Source organism: Notechis scutatus, chromosome 3, assembly GCF_049901735.1.
Source record: "Notechis scutatus isolate UNSWTSFEM ecotype Mainland chromosome 3, rNotScu1.2, whole genome shotgun sequence".
Classification (NCBI taxonomy): Eukaryota; Metazoa; Chordata; class Lepidosauria; order Squamata; family Elapidae; genus Notechis; species Notechis scutatus.
The window spans coordinates 90,105,687-90,126,375 of record NC_142011.1 but is presented as its reverse complement, the minus strand read 5'-3'; the positions used below and the strand labels follow the sequence as shown (position 1 = coordinate 90,126,375).

Below are 20,689 nucleotides of genomic sequence, written 5' to 3'. Positions count from 1 at the left end.
GTAATTGTTTTTTCTGCAGTCCTAATTATCCTCTGAAGTCTATGTCTGTCCTGTTAGGTTGCAGAACCAAACCAGACAATTATAGAGGTGCAGATGACAGACTCAATAAGGTGAAGGACTTATGTACTTCCTCCTTCAAGAGAATCTGGTTTCCAAACTTGGATGTCATAACACATATGGCAAGACTTACACGCACTTGTGTCAGATGTCAGGATGCAAAGACATAATGGCAGCATTTGTATGAAGGCATCTTGGCATATCATGTGTAACCACTGCAATGCTGTCATGGCAGTGGGTGCAATTGCTCAGTATTTGCATTAGTGCCATCTTTATTGCAGTTGTTAAGCTGTCAAAATGATTGCTGTGCATAAAGGAACCAGATGGCACTCAAGCACATCCATTTACGTGATTCACATATCATGGTAGGCCGTGGTTTGTTGAATCCCAAACATCTGGATACATCAACACATTAGTCAGAAGAGAGTAACCCACAAACAGCTCTCAAGAAGCCATTTATGGCCAATTCACATCCCCAAGATTTTGTTGCTCAGCTCAATAAAATAGCTTTTAAAAATGAAGTGAGAATGTGAATGAGAAGACCACTTAATTTTTTGGACAACCAAAATATTTGGCTGCTCCTGAAAAGGAGCTTCCATGTAGTATGAGGCTGTCCAGTTTAGCCTCTTCTAGCAAGAATCAGAATGATGGCCCTTGAGTTCTTCTTTGAGAAAAAGAACTAGCTTATATACATTCAAGAACATACAATTCTGCCATTGGTAAAACAAGAAACAGATGGAAACTTCTCCCCCATGACAGTCACTCCAGCCCATTATATGGAGGAGGCAGGAGAAAGAGGAACAAACCTCTTGAACGTTGATTGTAGTATAAATAGAATTTGCATTTGATATACAGCAATCACTGACATTTCTTTGGTAATGGCTTCTTAGCTTTTCTGCAATAAATCAGAAATTTCTAAAGTCTTGTTTGCCTATATGTCTGCTTCCAATTCAGCCTGTAGGGAGAAGTCAACACACAACAGAGTGGTATAATTTTGCTGCTTGCAATCACCACACTTGCCAGGAGAGTTAGCATAGCTGGATGCTAAGTGGTCTCATCTAACAAGAGAGAGTAGTGTCAAGTTTGAGGCTTGCTGGCAATACTCCTAATTAGTTTTCAGAGACAGCAGAAGTGGCTTGCAGTGAAATATACAATTTTACAGAAATAAGCATAGAAAAAATAGCATTCAGACTGTTGTTTCTACCCCCATCCTGTATATTCTTAAGAGATTAAATGTTTAGTTCTCTTCCAGACATCTATTCATTCATTCCAAAATATGAAAATAAGGTTTCATCCAAGGGTTCAGACTGGATTAGACAGCCTGGAACTCATCTTCAAGACCAGCATAGATATATAACATCCCATTAGCACACACAAAATAAACTCTGTGGCCACATTAAATATTCTGAGAGCTGAGTAAATGAATGAAACCCAAGGCTTCGTAAATCCTGCCTCTTCGAAAGTATTTAATGTGATGTTAAAATTAATAAACTGGCTATTCATGTAACCCAGGGCTGTCAAACTTGTGGCCAGCAGGCTGGATGCGTCACGTGTTGGCCCCACCCCCACCCAGTTTAGCGAAGGGGGGAAAAGCCCCACCCAGTTTAGCGAAGGGGGGAAAAGCCCCGATACGTCACGTGACACTGCGAGTTTGACACCCCTGATGTAACCCATCACACCACTCAATCACCCTCTCAGCATTTTTCATCTGTAAAAATGAAGTTACCACGTGGCATATTGTTAAAAAAAAATCCCAAAATTTTCACCACCTAATTAGAGTCCATGGTTTAGCATAGGGGTCCACAAGTCTTAAAGTTGCCAAATTTGGGGACCTCTGGCTTAGCAAGTCCCTATTTGAATTTGTGCCTTTATTTCAGTGAGACATAGTCAAAACAATATCACCACAAAGGACCTTTTCACAGTTTTCCCTAGTCTTAATATTCTCATAGATTGGTTACTTCATAACTAAAGTAAGTGCAAGACTTCTGCTCCCTACTCAGTACAATTTTAAAATTGTATTCTTGGAATCAGAATGAAATTCTTTCCACCAAGTTGAAGGATGTTGAGTAAAAAAAATATGCAGAAGGAATTTGGGCACGGGACTAGTTATTTGTATTGACAGAGCTGAATTAGTTTGCTTCCACTGAATAATGAAAGGATTTAATGCTATTCTTCAAAACCAATTCCCATTCAGCTGATTATCCTTACAGCGTATCGACTTTAAAGATCTGATTGTTCAGAAAAATCTGCATAAATATTTATTTACCCTGCAGAATATGACTTGCCGGCCATATATAAATATATCTATGATATATATAATCTCACTCCTATTTCTCACCAAAGCGGCCTATAAATGTTTGAAGATTACTGACTTTTAAAATTTGAAAATGTTCTCCACTCTCTCCAAAATCCCAGCAATAATATTGACATACCATATCTAGACTGAAAAAAAATCAAGATGACCACAAGATGGCAGAGCAAAGAATATGAATTTTCTGTCTTGTTTTGCTGCCAACTAATGGTCATCTGGATTTCTGCAAATATAATATGCTTATATAATAGTTACTGTGTTGTACAATCCTTTTAAGAATGCCTTTTAATTTTAATTGATTTTCTCACCAATAAGATAAGTGTGTGAATTTTCCTTCAACCTTCTTGTTTTGACGGATAGTTGTAAATAAGTTATTTTTTCCTTCCGGTATAGCTGCAAATCACTTGTTTAGCTTCCTTGCCAGTTTTTTCTTTAATGATGAAATTATTATTCTATATTTTTGCCAATGGAATAATAAATGAAACAAAATGAAAACCATGAATACCAAGAAAGTGAACATGTATTAATTGAAGGTTAGTTAAAGAAAACAAATATTCATTCTTTTTGCCAGTTTTGTTAACTTCTCAATTAACCTATTCAAAGGCTACACATGCTGCCATTGAAAGGAATGTTCAAACTAGGCATGCAGCTGAATATTCTGAAAGTATTACTAAAACAGTGTCTAAAATTTAAAAAAAACCAGCAGCACAATAGAGAACAAAACAACTAAAAGCAATAAAGAACAATTTAGCTGTTTCCAACGTGGAAACAAAACACGCGAGAGCTACATCCTGTTCCCTTTCATGATTCACAGGTTGATTTGGCTTAAAACAACCTAATTTTTAGGTAAACAACGTATCTAATTGTTTGAATTGATTTACTTGTATTTGTCTAGTGCCCTTTGATAATTTTGTTTCTTCCATAGTTGCATAAAGAACATTCCTTATGCTAGTTAAGGGTCGGTTATTCAAGTGCGATCTATCACTTGTTTGCTCCTGACTTGATTGTAAGTTCTCCATGAGCAGCCTTGTTAATTAAAGTGTGATGTATAGGAATTGGAGGTGTTATGAAGACCCATTCTTACACACCAGTGATAATGCATTACTAAGTCATAGAGATGAACACGGGCACTAGCTCTAAGATGTGTAAATTGCAGCGATAATAGTCATGCAAAATGCATCTGGACAGCAGCTTCTTTTCTTGCTCAGCAAATAAATTTACGTTAATGACTTGGATAAAGTTTTTAATATCCTGAACTTGATCCTACAGCCTTCAAAAAGCCAAAAGTCCTGCATTAATAATGAAGATTGTTTGGTTCTTGTATTCCCCAACTCTCTTCCGGAAGAACTCAAAAGTAATCCCATATGTCCACACTCTGTAGTAAGGGAAACATCTTTTAATTCAAGTGAGGACTCCAGTAATCTAGTGTGTGTGTGTGTGTTTGTGTAGTTTGGAAGAAAAGAATTTAGAAGAAAATGTATGTGTTTACCTTATATGTTGCTACCAGTTTATGAGAACTGATTCTAGAACCATTTCCAGCCTGCAAAAGGAGAGATGCAGTTTTGAATATTTAAAAAAGAACAATTAGATGCCAAGGAATGATTGGGCATCTCTTGTTTTGCAGGCTGGAATTGAGTGGTGGGATTCAATTTTTTTTACTATCGGTTCTGTGGGCTTGGCTTGGTGGACGTGGCAGGGGAAGGATACTGTAAAATCTCCAGTCAGAGGTTGGATTTGCCAGTTCTCCAAACTACTCAAATTTCCGCTACTGGTTCTCCAGAACTGGTCAGAACCTGTTGAATATCACGTCTGCTGGAAGTGATTCTAGAATCAATTCTCATAAACTGATAGCAACATATACAAGTAAACACATACATTTTCTTCCAAACTGTTGGATCTAATGGAGACTGCAGGAGTCTTTAGATGTGGACCGCTAGAAACTGTTTACCCATCCTTGGCCCAAATCAGACTTTTTCCCCCAGCCTGTTTTCCTCCAGTTGTTCTGGAACTACAACTCCCAGAGTTCAATTTATATCACTTCCCAGAGGTCCCATGCTTAGCTTGGGACTTTGAAGAGCTGTAGTGCCAGTAAAACTGCAGGACAGCAAGTTAGAGAATGTGGGCTAGACATGCACAAGCCTTTGTTGACAAAATGTTGACATTTTATGAGTCTTGGCCTTGAATGTTATATGATCCTGGGACATGTTCATTTTCCTAAGTTGCCTCAGACAGATACAAACAAACTTCATGTCTTCTGAAGATGAATCCCGATCTAGTTTAAAATCTTCTGGCTATTCATTTTGCCTTGGTGGCTCAATGGTCTGGCAGGTGGGATACTTTGGCAGGGGATGGGATCATTGAAGAATAAGTGGTTAATAACCTACAACATAATTATGCAGAACAGTAGCGTAGCATACAACAGAATAGAATACTTTACTTATTTCCTCCCCCACCGCCCCGCTTTATTATTTTTATAAACAATTCGAGGCATGCATGCCCAATACTTCCTCCTCCTCTTCTTTTCACAACATCAACCCTGTGAATTCAGTTGGGCTGTGAGAGAGAATATACCTTTTGACATTCATGCCTAAGGCAGGACTAGAACTCACAGTCTCCTGGTTTCTAGCTTGCTGCCTTAATCGATAGACCAAAATGGTTCTTATATTGAGGTCTTCCTTTTCATATGATTATATTGTAAAATATATATAATTGCCCAAGTAAGTAAGGTAACTGGGCTTTTCAGCTAGGATCTGTATGTCTGCCTCCCATCATATGTCCACAGATGCTCTGAAAAGTGAGATAGGTGTAATATTCCTTTAATAAATAAAATAAATATAAATATGTATATTTCCTCTGGTTCAAGTCTACTTTCATTCTTTTTATCCCTGGAGTTGCTGGGCCTTTTTAGGCAAGAACTTGCACCTGTCTTACACCTACTAACCCCATTGCTTTCAGCCTCTGGCTTTTCAGAGGCTGAATATACAAAGGAGAAGTTATTCTCAATCAAAGCCCAGGTGAATACTTTGCTTCTTTCCCCTCCCCAAAAGTCCAAAGGAAATCCTGTTTAAATTAATCCCTGGGTTTTTTCTTTTCTTGAAAACCTGTTAAGCTTGGACTGATTTGTGTTGCGGTTTATATTCTTTGGGAATTGACTTTTTTTCCTCCAGTAGATATGCAGTAGTGCAAGGATCTTATCTGCAAAATTTCAAAAAGTAATCTGAGAAGTAATTAATCTACCACTCAACATTGCTACAATTTTATTTTCTGTCCAGTCTCTAGTATACTTAGGAATCCTTGCCTTTTACTAGTGCTGAGTGTTTCTTGCTTGCTTTATCAGTTCATCACTTACCATTTCTTCTGATACGTTCCTGAAGAAAATGCATTCCATGCATTTAACTTGGCTCTAGCATATCCACACAGGGAATATACATTTTCAGCAAAAATAAAATCTCTCCAAAAGAAGCAATGTTTAACATATGTAAATAGGAGAATCCTCCTCTAGTACAGGATATTTAACCATCTGGCTACTATCAAAGCCAATCATGGGAACCTGGAGGAACTCAATGATTTCCTTGTAAGACAAATGTCAAGATGGGGAGTTAGCCTCTTGGAGAAGGATCAGGACAGGAAAGGTTGCTTAACTCTTCACCTAACTAAGGATTCCTCCTGCTAATGTTCGGATGCTCTTTTTTAGTTTACTCTATTTTAGTTGGGCACTTGAGATAAGTCTAGTGGTGCAACAGTAGGGAAAAGATATAGGGGCAGAGCCCTTCATTGCCTCTTTCAGTTCTTTTTATCAATCAGGTATTTTGTCTCAGCAAAGCTGTTAACGGTATTTATTGAAGTAATGTTTACTGCTGCCTGGTGTGATTTAGTGGTGGTAGTAAATGACTTTACATGAAACATAAATCTCCAGTATGATTCCCCCCACCCCTGTGGGCAAACTTTCTCTTTATGCATTACCTCTGGATTTTCCTATCATTTGGAAATAAACAGTTAGGAATACTAGCAAAAGGATCAGTGGTGGGATTCAGAAATTTTTACTACCAGTTCTGTGGCCATGGCTTGGTGGGTGTGGCAGGGGAAGGATACTGTAAAATCTCCATTCCCTCCCCGCTCCTGGGGAAAGGTTCAGAGGTGGGTATTCAGCAGGTTCTGGCCAGTTCTGGAGAACCGGCGGTGGAAATTTTGAGTAGTTTGGAGAACCGGCAAATACCACCTCTGACTGGAGATTTTACAGTATCCTTCCCCTGCCACGTCCACCAAGCTACGCCCACAGAATTGGTAATAAAAAATATTGAATCCCACCACTGGGAAGGTTACCACCGGTTCTCCGAACTACTCAAAATTTCCACTACCGGTTCTCCAGAACTGGTCAGAACCTTCTGAATACCACCTCTGAAAAGGTTATATGGTAACAATTCTAACTAGCAACTAGTCCTGTCCGCTTTGCAAGGTAGTCCAGACAAAAAGCATAACCAGATGGACTAATTTTACATTATTGTAAGGTTACATTAAGAGAATCTTGCAAGTCTGAAAGTACATCCCCCCCCTCCACTGGTCACCTTTACAGTCCAAGAAAATAGGGAGGATACCCTCTGAGATGTTTGCTATATCCACATTCCTTTTGTGGCTAAGTTCCCTCTTATCTGACCATTCCCTTTGCTGTGGCTCTTTGTTCTGTCTCCCAATGTTATTCTCTCATACCATTACAAGTCCCAGCTTCTGCTTGCTTTCAATTATACTGTAACCAGGTACTTTTAAACAGAGATGATTAATATTGGGATCTGCTGAAGATCTTTCAGTAGTTTTCTGTAGTTCTGATTCGCTATTGTGTAAACTATAGTAGTAGGAACAACATCTTTTGTCTTCTAAATTAAATTTCTGAAAAAAAACCATGTAGAGAAAGCGAAATAAGGAATGAATTTGCAAACTTAGTACCGGTACTAATGGCAAATTTCTAGGCTAAGCATGCCCTCAAGGATATACTGAATCTCATTTTTTGGCATGTGAATCTCCAGTTCAGCCATTACTTCATGGTTATTTTAGTTATTCTTTGGACTTGAAGATCTAAATAAATGTTAGTAGACTGGGTGCTATTTATGGGCAAGTTGCATTCCACACTGCTCCCATCTGGTTTAAATAGTCTTATCTTGTGTGCTGGCCATGGTCATGTAAAATTAAGCATGTAGTAAGCATTGGTCTAGTACAGGGATGTCAAACTGGTAGCCCACAGGCTGGATGCGTCATGTGCAGGCTATGCTCACTCCAGCTCCACAAATTGGAAAAACATTGTGTAATGTCAAGTGATGGCAAAGTGATGCTGCAGGTTTGACAGCTGTGGTTTAGTAAATAGATACTGGGATAATGTTGCATGTATCTTCCCAGATGAACCTAGAGAATTTATTCAAAGCCCAGGGGTGGGATTCTACTAGTTCGCACCTATTCGCTAGAACAGCAGTTCAGAGATCCAGTTGTTAGAAGAAATTACTGGCTTAATCCTGTAAGGAAGGCAGGAAGGAAACATTCTGGTGTTGCTTACAGAAACTGCCTCTCCCTTAACCCTTATTACGTTCTTGGCAGGACTAGGGAGGACTGTGGAGTTTTTCCCCCTCCTTTGCTGGTACTTTGCTTGTGTGGAGTGACCATTCAAAGTTACAATGGCACTGAAAAAAATTGACTTATGACCATTTTTCACACTTACGACTGTTGCAGCATCCCCACAGTCATGAGAGGCCAGGGGAGGAGATGTGTGCCTCGATGTGAGTGATATTGAGTTGACCACACCCAGCCAATAACATGACCACCAAGGCATGTCCACCCAGTCACATGACCACCAAGCCATGCCCACCACCTAAGCCACGCCCACAGAACCGGTTATTAAAATTTTTGAATCCCACCCCATCAAAGCCCATGTGAAAAGTTGCATAAACGACTTTCTCCTTGGCTTGACTGCTGTATAAATATAGAAACATGGTCTTGCACTAAAGAGTAGCTGTTATTAATAAACCCTGTTGGGTGATGCTTTTAAATCATTAATGGAGATGCCGGAGAAGCTTGATCTTGAGTTACTCTGTTAAAATTATTCTTACGTTTTATCTTGTTCCAGTGCTGGCCTACAGTGGTCCGGCTTTTATACTAATTAATGTTAATGTACATTCTGCTTGATATTTTTTAAAATGGAAGAAGAAGTCTAGACTAAAGGATAAAATTCAGAAGACTGGCTTGTATATGTGGAGGTAACATAAGATGGAAATACTGACTGAAATAAAAGAAATAAGACTTATTGAATTTATTGCCAGAGCCAAGCTCAACAAAAGTTTCTACAAATAAGGGTAGTTTATATGCATCGATTTTCCTTTTCATTAGGTAGAGCCCTTTCTCCCCCCACTTCCTGATATTTATTACTAATTGATCACTATTGTGATAAATAAACCAACAGGTATTGTTTCTGAGATCTGAATTGTTGGTCATGTAGATACTTAGTATCTGCTCAGCTTCAAGGCCACCATACATTGTACAAAGAGTCTATAAAGTCATAGAAAGAGCAGAAAGAAATATGGGTTTCTACTACTGGAGCTATGAATGTAATTTACCTTCTTATCCTGGCACTAGGCAATGAATTATTTAATCTGGGTTCATTCTTCTTTATAATAAAAAATAGCTGAACTCTGTCTGTTAGACTTGAGTCCTGGTCTAGGAAAAGGTTTAGCCGTATTTAATGGGGGCTGTGTGATTTACTGCTGAATCCTTTTTTTAAAAAATCTTTTGAAAAGATCTTGTAGATAGCTTTTTTTTAGTGTGTCTGTCTGTGTGTGTCATCTCATTCAGGCAGCAGTCAATACAAGGATTAGTAGAATTCTACTTTGTTGATGTAAGGGCTATTTGCTGATTTTGTGCCCTGCCTGTTTGGTTAAAATGGTTTCCTGCCTAAGCAGAGGGTTGGACTTGAACATCTCCCAAGGTCCCTTCCAACTTTGTTATTCTATGTATGATAGAATCCTGGAAACCTATTCTGCTCCCTCTTATATCAAACAAAATCAAGGCATGGTTATCTTGAGATTTTTCCTCACCCTGTCTTCCTTCCCAGATCTAAATTAAACTTTACTTCACAGTTCTTGCATTCTGTAAGATCGTCTCCATACTCTTGTATACTATATCATAATTCGTAAATGGTATGTACACTGCATTCTCTGAGGATAACTTTTTAGAAACGTTATATTTCTGAGGACATCTGAGATCCTTCCTGCTGTTCTGTATTTGAGAATAGCCAGTTCGATGAATGAGCAATTGGTGCCATCTTTTAACCTCATGATCTATGATACTCAGCAACAAGATATAAAACTTTGCATCATGCATCCATGTGTGTAGTAGAAATAATACAATTAAGTATCTCTACATATACGATCATGCCAATATCCTTGCAGCTCTGCCTGCCCATAGAGTCTCACAACTAGGTTCATTGTCTCCTTCTCCCAAATAAATATTTATAGAACAATATATTTAAGGCATAAAATATCCACCCTCAGTGATTGCACTAATTATGCATCACTCATAACCCAAGCCCATTTTTCTCATGATTTGTTGAATAAACCACAGATGAGTGAATTGAAACACAAGCTAATCCAAAACTAAATTAACAATGTTTTTGGCTTAGTTTGCACCCTTGTGAGCCCTAATTCCAAGTAAATTGACATGTAGTCATTTTGGTTCTGAAGGAACACTTCAATCAAATGGTATAGTGGTAGCTTTAATGTGGTTTTGATGGATTTATGTAGATTCTTATAGTATTAAGAGAAAAATGTTGGCAACAGTGGAAATTGAGTTTATTCATTGAATTTTGACAGATTTAATGTTATCTTAATTTTTGGCAATTATGTACTTTAAGCACTCAGTAATTGCCATTATATGCTCAATATAGCTGTGCTTTCCTGTTGAGGATTTACCTCTTTTTTTGCATATCTGATTTTGGTCTCCTGTCTGCTAGAAATATAGCTGGTGAATAAAATGTTCTGAAAGTGAGGTTTTAGGATTTCCTATTACCAAAGTAGTTTTTCTACTAGAAGTCCCTGGTTCCACAGCAGGGAAACCATTATTATTACAAAAGGTCTGGAAGAGGTTGGAAGCTGGATTCTCCTGAAAAGATTGTCCACTTGCCAACTTGGTTATAGGTGGCAGTGAGATAGTTTGACAGCTTTGGCCATCAAATGACATGAGTACACAAGGAAGGAGTTGCTTAGTATGGCAGCAACTGCTGGTTTTTCACTCTTTGCTCATTCTGCCCTCCTTTTTTTTTCATTTTGAAAATGTTAATTGTGGAAACAGCAATCATGCCTTGGCCATCTTCCCCTCCAATCCCAACCCTTCCCCTTTCCTGGATATGATGCTAGTGGTCACTTCGTCCTTGCCTCCCAAATGAGCAAAGTGTTTTGTTTTCAGTCTTCCTAAAATCCTCACCTTCCACATAGTTAACAATGCCTCCTGCCTCAGAATTACAGGAAACAATGATTCTGATAGAATCCAGGTCTGCCCAGTTTTCTTATTGTAGGTAACTTTTCCTGAATCAGACATTCTTCTGATGGCTCAGGCCATAACTCCCAATCTTCCCAGTTGAAGGAATGGTAATCCAGTATACTCATGAGATGTCAGGTTTAGTTAAAAGCTATTTCAGAACATTCAAATCTCCCTTCAGCTAACCAAATTATTTTTGAGGAACAAACTCAAGAAACTTGGCCTCTCATTGCTGATCTTGTTGAAATCTCTATGAGGTACCAATAAAGGAGACTATTTGTAGCTTAGGGTTGAAAGGATGGATCCTTGGTACTCTCTGAACTTGGCTGTTTTATTGCAGACGTTTAATTACCCAAACTAGGTAACATCATCAGTGTTCTGATGATGGTCTGATGAAAATCAGTTTAACTGGATTTTCACATATAGACCTGAACTTTTGTACCTGATAGTTTGAATGGCTCCTTGTTTTTACTGGCATTAACATGTTTTACACATTGTTTAGAGCTGGGATAGTTATCCATATTATTGGCCTACCAGGTTTGCAACAAATAAATAAATACATTTTTTTCTCTTAAGATGGACTTAATTCATTCAAATCTTCACTCAAGTCTACCATGAAGTGTGTTTTCAGGAGGTATTGCTATAAGGGTCTGGGGATTGGCTAAGAAGTGAGACAGCACAAAACTCAGGGCAATCAAGAGTGATGGGGGAGAGTCAGGTTCATTATAAAACAACAACAACAACAACAAGTTGAACAAGTGGAAGACATCAGCCAGGTTATACGAGATGACCATAATAAGGGCACGAATGGTATTTACCTTTTGCGGTGTTTGTAAGAATATGTGTGTGATAACTAAAGAATAGATTTGTATTACATTTTTCACTTGAAAAATTAGGTGTAGGCACTCTGGTCTATAGGTGTTTGCATTTCAGCTGTCAATTCACAATTCATTTGCAGACTGAGCAGAAATCAGTTTGCTAATGTTCAAGCCAATATTTTATTGGATTTCAGGAATTGAAATAGAATCTGGTTAATTTTGTGGACCAAAGTTGGCCTTGTGGTTGGATCACTGAGATTGTTTAGAGCAGTGGTCGCCAACCAGTGGGCCAGGGACCACTGATGGTCTGTGAGAAAATTTTGGTGGTTCTCAAAGAAATGTCACCCCCAAAGCACCACCCAAAGCAATTAATCCAGGTTGCGTGGGAACACAAGGCTTGTGTCGCTTGCATTGCGAACAACATGAGGTAGTGAGGGGATGGGGGAAAGGGTGGAGGGGGGGAACTTGCCCCATGCGCCCCATGCGCCTGGCCTGGCCACCGGGCTGTTTCTTTCCGCTTCTTTCTTCTGCTTTTGGCTGCATGCAAGTAAAGCAGCAAAAATCTTTCTTTCTTTCCCCCAAACTCTACCAGAAACGAGTCTGCTCCAAGAGGCTGCACCGGCACAACAATTTTCACAAAGACTCATTTCCAGCGGAGTTTGGGGGAGAGAAAGAAAGACTTCTGCTGCTTCTGCTGCTTTCCTTGCATGAAGCCAAAAGTCTCTCTCTCTCTCTCTCTCTCTCTCTCTCTCTCTCTCCCCCCCCCCCCCAAGAACAGAGCTGGAGACAGTATCCTGTGATCCCAAATAAAGAATGATCGATCAGTAGGAAAACAGGGTGGGGAATTTTCCTGCAGACTTTTTCTCCCCAGGGTCTCTGGTCCGTGGGATTTAAAATTATGAGTTTGGTGGTCCCTGAGGTCCAAAAGGTTGACAAACCCTGGTTTAGAGCTTTTTGTCATTGTATGAGAAATGATACAGAGAACCCCCAGATAACCTCCCCCTTTTTAAAGAATGGGAATATTTTGGAAGAATTATGAATATTCTAAATTCTTTTTTCCCCTTATGTTTCAGCTGAACCAGTTGATGTACTCAAAACATTAGAATTTCATAAATCTCCAGAAGGAATATCAAAAACATCAGGAATTTGCATAAACAGAAAGAATTCCAAAGGATCAGATGCTGCCTACCGAGTTTCAAAAACTGCACAACTCAGTGCCCCAACTAAACAATTGTACCCAGGTGAGTCAGTGTAAATATTACGTTGGATATACATATATGTATGTGGAGTGGATTTTCAGCATTTATCAGTCTTTTAACGTTACTTTTCTAATTACCAGTTCAAAAGATCTCATTTTATTTTCAGTTGGTCCAATCAATACATTTACATCAATTCAGCTTTAACTGGGAATTTGAGAAATAAATCAAGTGGCTAATAATCAAAATTAGATTCTGAACATCAATTGCTTAGGAACATGAACAAGTGGGTATGGAGACTAGTTATCAATGTAATAGAACTACAATTAAAAAAATCTTGTTGGAAGCTCTGGGAATCTTTGGTTTGATCCCACAAAGTTTTTCTTAATGTTCACTAATTCATTAAAGCCATTAAAAGTATCCTTCAGTTACACAAATCAAGCAGTAATTGTTTGAAGTTGAAATGGCGCTCAATGAGAGATCCTGATGACTGGTCCTCCCAGTCATGTGAGATCCTCACTTAACAACCCCTGATCCTTACATAATGACAGCAATGGAGAGTGTTGGGATTGCAGTTGCTCAGTGATATAGTCGCAGGATGGTTGCCTTTATGACTGCATCGTTTAGTGATAAATTCCGGTGCCAATTACTATTAAGTTTGGACTATCTATAGTAATATTTGCACTGTAATTAAAAGTGGCAGTGACAATGGGTTCTTATGCACTGGTAACTTAATGCAGAAAACCATGACATAATCTTTTAAGTTTCGGACAGTTTGGAAACAAACTTTGTAAATTAGAGGCTAGGCTAATTGTAGTTAGAAGGTGCTTCAAGTATAACTTTGAACTCTGGAGTTAGTACTGTGATCTCATCCTTCCCCATCTCTTTTACTGGTTCAATAATTTCATGTTTTTGAAATACGATCCTTCTCTTTGCTAAACCATGTTGGTTGAATAATTCTTTGCTGTTATTAAACCAAAGTTTCATATTATATTCCATTGGGAAACAATAAGTTCTTTTTTCAACAATTGACCTAGTGTCTGATTGTGTGTAGTAAATTCAGAGAAGTGTGTTAAGAGACTTTCAAAGGAAAGCATATATTGTGACAGGACCACAGACCACAACTCACTCTCTCTCCTTTTTTTTTGGTGGAGTTGCCAAGTATTATATATGACATTGTATCTTCATGGTCTGTGGTTTAGGCCTTAGGGAATCTCATGCAAAGCTTGAAGCTCTCCTGTCAAGAAAGTCAAAATGCAAAATTTGGAGTTTTGTTTGGCAAATTTAACTGAAAACATGCCAGAATCTCTTTGAAGGCCTTATGCCTTGGGGTCAATGGCACCTAGTGGAACTCTTTCTCATACACATATACTATATATACATATATTATATTGAAGAATTTTTTTAACAAAATAAAGCAAAATTTATAACTGCTGTCAAAAAGACTGGATTCCGCTCTTTTATAAAGCTTTCTTATTTACTCTTTCATTTTATATTTTCTTTCTTGCTTGTTCACTATTTCTTTTAATTTCCTTTGTTTCTTTTCTAATATTTTCTTTTATTTTGTTAAAATTTTCTCCAATAGAATATAGAATCTGGTCTTTTTGATAGCAGTTATAGATGCACTTATATTTTACCTTTTCTCCCTCCGTAAGATTAATATCATCAAACCCATAAATCACAAATTCATTTTTGTTCTTTCTTCACCAAGCGGAACTCTTTCAAGGCATAGGTAATCCTTGACTTACATCAGCTCCTTTAATAACCATTCAAAATTACAATGGCACTGAAAAAAGTAACATGGCCATTTTTTCACAACTGCTGCAGCATTCCTGTGATCAGTGGTGGGATTCAGCCAGTTCGCACCACTTCAGGAGAACCGGTTAAGTTTCTGAGCAGTTTGGTGAACTGGTTGTTGGAAGAAATCATTAGGGCAGAGAACCGGTTGTTACATTATTTGAACCCCACCACTGCCCGTGATCATGTGATCAAAATTCAGATGCTAAGCAACTGACTCACATTTATGATGGTTGCAGTGTCTTGGGGATCATGTGATCAGCTTCTGCGACCTTCTGACAAGCAAAGTCAATGGGGAAACCAGATTCATTTAACAACCGTATTATTAACTTAACAATTACAATGATTCACTTAACAACTGTGGCAAGAAAGGTCGTAAAATTGGGCAAAATTCACTTAACAGATGTTTCACTTAGCAACAGAAATTTTGGGCTCAATTGGGATCAAATATTGAGGACTACCTGTTCATTATTTCCTGTAAAAGGAAATGTAGACCACATAGAATCGCATTGTGAGCAATTTGTGAGATTTTTTGTGGATATAAACTGTTATAACTATTATATAGTATATCTATAATCTGTTATATTATCTGATTTAGCAGTCATAATTGATACAGGTGCAGGATTTATACCTACTTCCACAAATGAATATACAAACACACAAGTTCTGGCCAAGCACAGCTTTGTTTAGGCTTACTATAATTATTCCTCAAGTACCTATGATTTTCTTCTGATTGTCTCTAACAACTTCAGGAACCAAAAAGAATATAAAAGAGATCTCTTTCACCTTGAGGCAAGGCTGCAAAAGTCTCTTGTTGTTGCAGGCTTAAACATGTAATTTTAATATATAGTCTGCAAGCTACAATGAGTAATGTTATACTTCTATGGAATATACGTGACTTTAAGAAATAAACTCATATCTGATGCCTCTTTTTCTTTCCTGGATTGAAACAAATGTATGTATTAAATTGCTTGCTCCCTTTCTACTAAGTAGTCTTTAATGTTTTAAGGGGGTAAGCATTCAACACAACTAACATAAACAATTAATGGAACTCACACAACTTTTCATCTGTCTGTAACAGACAAGGTGTAGAGAACAAAGGGCTTAACTGATGTACAGTAGTTGCCTATGTAAGTGTCTGCATTTCAGGAGGAACAAAGCTGCTGCTTGCTGAAAGGACCTGGTTTAAATTGGGCATTTGCCAAATAGAAAAATGAGCAATAGCAGAATAGCAATAAATGCAAAATAAATAGCTGAACCAACTACTTATTGGGGCCCCCTGCACTGAGTAAACCCAGCTGCCACCTTTAGCCTACCTTCCTTTTCTTTTCCATTAAAGACATGGCCACTCTCCCAATGTAGAATCTCAAAACCCCTATTTTTATTGAAAAGTGTAGTGGGACGAATATAAGAAAGAAATCTCAGGATGGAAGACAATGAAAATGAGGAGTGCATATTCATTTCTTCGTTGAAATCATTTATTCTGATTAGAACATTTTCAAGTGGCTTATAATGAATATGTGTATGTAATGATTCATGGAGTATCTGTGTGGCCACTAGAAGTCAAAATCTACTTTATGGCACATAATCAGTCAATATGCAATGTGCTGTGCTGAAGCTGGCTTCTACTGGCCAATTGTTCAATTTTCTGGAATTGTTCATGCCGGTTGGGAGCAGAACTGAGACCTGACATCTAGTGCGCTGATTAGTTTTTTGGCAGAATATGTGATGTATATATACACACGCACTATATACATTCACAGAATCTATAAGAATTTTGGAAAACAAGTTGATTAAAGCTTTTAAGGGCAGAGCACAAAAACTGCCTAAAGAATCTCTGGGAATATTTATTAGGATGGATTCATTTCAGAGAGATTCTTTAGAGAATGGAAACTGGTGCATTCCTTATCCTAGCTCAGATGATTTTTTTTATTTCTATAATACAAATGGCTGGTCAGCTTTTTCTAAAAGAGGGCTGGACTAGCACACAACTGAGCCAGGCTGGAAACCCTATACCATTTCAGACAGATGTTTGTTCAATCTCTTCTTAAAAACCTCCAGTGTTGGAGCAGCCACAACATCTGGAGGTAAGTAGTTCCACTGATTAATTGTTCTGACTGGCAGGAAGTGTCTCCTTGGTTTTAGATTACTTCTCTCCTAGATTAGTTTTCATCCATTGCTTCTTATCCTGCCTTCAGGTGCTTTAGAAAATAGGTTGACTCCCTTTTCTTTGTGGCAACCCCTTAGATATTAGAACATTGCTATCACGTCACTCCTAGTCCTTCTTTTCATTAAACTCAACCTACCCAATTCCAGTAACCCTTCTTTATATCTTTCATTCCCCAATTCCCTAATTATTTTGTTGCTCTTTCAGCTTTCCAAATATTGCACATTACAGTACCAAAAATCAGTGCCAAGTCACCATTATAACAGGAATTGGGGTGGAGTTGAGTGGGGAGGAGACAGGAATTACAGAAAACTTGGTTAAACCCACCTACGTGCTACTTATTTCTCTTTAGCACACTGGAAAAAAGGGGCCTGCTTTGTAAATGCTGGTAGGAGGATTGAGGTTTCTTGCTCCCTGACATCTTGTGATGTTGGACGATAGAATGCCTTAAACATTTTCCATTCCTCTGTGCTTTAACGTCAACCATCACTCCACTGTGACATTCTTTTGAAAGTAGGTGTCATATAAGCAATTCCGAAAATGTCAAAATTTGGTAGCTGAGTTCCTCATTAAATGTTTCCAGTGTATCTTTATTATCCACTTCACATATCCATGGTTATGATTTTTTGTATGTGCAATGTAAAGGTTGGATCTTACTTTTAGAAGCATCTCAGATTTGGGTGTTTTTTTTTTTTTTAAGGTAAATTTAAGAAGAAAAACAAGGTGCAAATCATCCTCTTCTCGAGTGGACTTGCCCAGCATCATTTAACAAATGCATCCTATTAGAAAAGCCATTAGTTCATGGTCCATTAAAGTAACAGTTTCTGTTCAATGATTGGCAAATAAAATGAGCTTTGATTTAACCAACTTGGTTGCTCCTCAGGGCCACCCCTTGAGCCCCATGTTTTTCTACCTCCTAATACTCTGTCCTGAGGTACCACTTTCACCAATAAGACTGGATATTAAAATGTCATTGCCCCTCAGCCTTAAAAGGCAGTGACGTAGTCATTGAAAACAGGGGTGGGCTGCTGAGGGTTCACAGGGATTCAATAGAGCCCCTAGCTAAGATTCTGTGCAGTTCAGAGAACCCCCAAATCCAGGGGTGGCATTCAAATTTTTAACAACTGGTTCTGTGGGTGGGCATGGCTTGGTGGTCATGTGACTGGGTGGACATGGCTTGGTGGTCATGTTATTGGCTGGGTGTGGCCAACTCAACATCACACACATCGAGGCACGCATCTCCTCGCCTGGCCTCTCATGACTGTGGGGATGCTGCAACAGTCGTAAGTGTGAAAAATGGTCATGAGTTACTTTTTTCAATGGTCTCTCCACACAAGCAGAGTACCAGCAAAGGAGGAAAAAAAACTCCAGAGAAGTTTCTGAGACAGGAAATCTAGTCCTGCCAAGAATGTAATAAGGGTTAACGGAGAGTCAGTTTCTGTAAGCAACACCAGAATGTTTCCTTCCTACCTTCCTTACAGGATTAGGCCAGTAATTTCTTCTAACAACCGGTTCTCCGAACTGCTTAGAATATTAACAACCAGTTCTAGCGAACAGGTGCGAACTGGTAGAATCCCACCCCTGCCCAAATCCCACTCCTGGCTGGCCACACCCACCCCACCCCTCCCCTCCCAGGAGTCCCCATGCAGCCCATTTTGGATGCAGGTAAGTGCAGAGTGCATGAGGAGGCTCAGGAAGGGTAAAAAATGGGCCTCCCGGAAGTTCAGAAAGGCTGGAAATGGGCCCGTTTCCGGCTTCCAGAGAGCCTCCGGAGCCCAGGGAGGCCGTTTTTGCTCTCCCGGAGATTCGAAGAAAGCCTCCGGAGCCCTGGGAGGAAAAAATGCCCCCCACCGTGGTGCTGGAGGCTCACATCCACCCAGCAACCGGGTAGAGAACCTGTTGCTGAAATTTTTGAAGCCCACCCAGTGGTGATATTCTACTGGTTTGGCCTGGTTCTGCCGAGCCAGTAGTGCCAGTGAGCAGCAGAGACCGAACCAGTTCTCTCCAACCCTCTGCTGTTGGGCCCACCCGCCCGCCCGCCCGGGCTCCCATACTCACCTTTATGTCCTGCTTTTGAAGCACAGCTGCTTTGCACGGCAAGCTGATTGGCGCGCGGCAGCTGCTGAAGCGACAGGAGGTGAGTCAGAAAGCCTCTGCGCCTGCGCAAAGTGTGTGTTTGGCGTACGCGCATGAGCAAAGTGTATGCTTGTGCGCAAAGCATGCCCACCAAGCCACACCCACCGAACCGGTGGTAAAACTATTTGAAACGCACCCCTGAGCTCACCCCTGATTGAAAACCCTTGTGGTGTTGCCTTTTAGAAACTGTGAGCAAAGAACAAAGGCTTCCTGATAAAGCCAATGCAGAGAGGAGCAGGGCAGATGTCCCCTTTCATGTGGTACACAGTGAGAATGGAATGCATTCAGAACTGAGAGTTAACACAAAATCTTTTCCATTCTCCCTCTGCACCAGAGTGTTTTCTTTTTAACAGAGTTGGTAATTTTCTACTTTCTAATGGAGCTGGTAATTGTAGCAGTGACCTGGTTGTAACTCGTTTTTGTTTTGAGTACTGAGTAAATTCACCCTTTAGGTAGTTTGTGGACAATCTCATTAAATAAAACAACCTTTGGCACTAGCTTTCTTGGTCCTTCACCTGTCTCTTTTGTGGCAGCCACCTTAAACTTAAGGAAAGGAATTCATATTTATATCCCAGTTGGCCTCATTTGGGGAGGTGCAGGCATATTTTTTTTAAAAAAATTGAGGGGTAAGGGCAGGGGTAGGATTCAAAAATTTTAACAACCAGTTCTGTGGGCGTAGCTTAGTTGGTGGGCATGGCTTGGTGGTCATGTGACTGGGTGGACGTGGCTTGGTGGTCATGTTATTGGCTGGGTGTGGCCAACTCAACATCACTCACATCGAGGCACGCATCTCCTCCCCTGGCCTCTCATGACTGTGGGGATGCTGCAACGTCGAGTGTGAAAAGGGTCATAAGTCAATTTTTTCAGTGCCATTGTAACTTTGAATGGTCACTCCACACAAGCAAAGTACCAGCAAAGGAGGGGGGAAAAAACTCCAGAGATGTTCCTGAGACAGGAAGTCTAGTCCTGCCAAGAATGTAATAAGAGTTAATGGAGAGGCAGTTTCTGTAAGCAACACCAGAATGTTTCCATCCTGCCTTCCTTACAGGATTAGGCCAGTAATTTCTTCTAACAACCGGTTCTCCGAACTGCTTAGAATGTTAACAACCAGTTCTAGCGAATAGGTGCAAACTGGTAGAATCCCACCCCTGGGTAAGGGAAGAAAGTATTATTTTCTACCTTAATGAAGGAATGGTTCTCAAACAAAAAGAGCAATAGCCATTTGTGAAGCAGAACAGAAACTCATCCAAAGTTGTTTGCTTACAAAGAAGTAGTTCTTTGAGTTTGAATAAGAATTATGTGAATAAAGATGATTAAAATTGAGAATGGTTTTATAGCCATGATGGCAAACCTATGGCATGCGTGCTGGAAGTGGCACACAGAGCCATTTCTGCTGGCACGCAAGCGGTTGCCTGGAACAGACCCACTGCTCATGCGGGCATGCCCCCTGCCAGCCAGCTGGTTGTCACATATCTGCTGTGCATGTGCAGGGGGTGGGGCGCATGTGAGTGGTCATGCGCAGATGCGCAAGGGGCGGGGGGTCACACACATTGCATTATGGGTGAAGGCACACGCACGCATGTATTTTTGGCACGCTTTATAGCCTCCGGGATAATAGTTCCTAGGAAATGGAAATGTAGGTTAGATTCACACATCATGCTAAGCCATGAATTTGTAACTATGTAGTTGTCTGGTT

The 20,689-nt window shown here is 39.6% G+C and overlaps 1 protein-coding gene across 2 annotated transcripts in view; it reads left to right on the top strand.

Moving 5' to 3' along the window:
• The window catches only part of COL11A1 (collagen type XI alpha 1 chain), a 272,464-nt gene that overhangs the window by 7,998 nt on the left and 243,777 nt on the right, over nt 1–20,689 (top strand). For both annotated transcript variants that reach the window (XM_087960746.1, XM_087960745.1), the window contains exon 2: nt 12,771–12,938. In XM_087960746.1, coding sequence (XP_087816872.1) covers nt 12,771–12,938 — 168 coding nt within the window. The remainder of the gene's footprint in view (nt 1–12,770; nt 12,939–20,689) is intronic.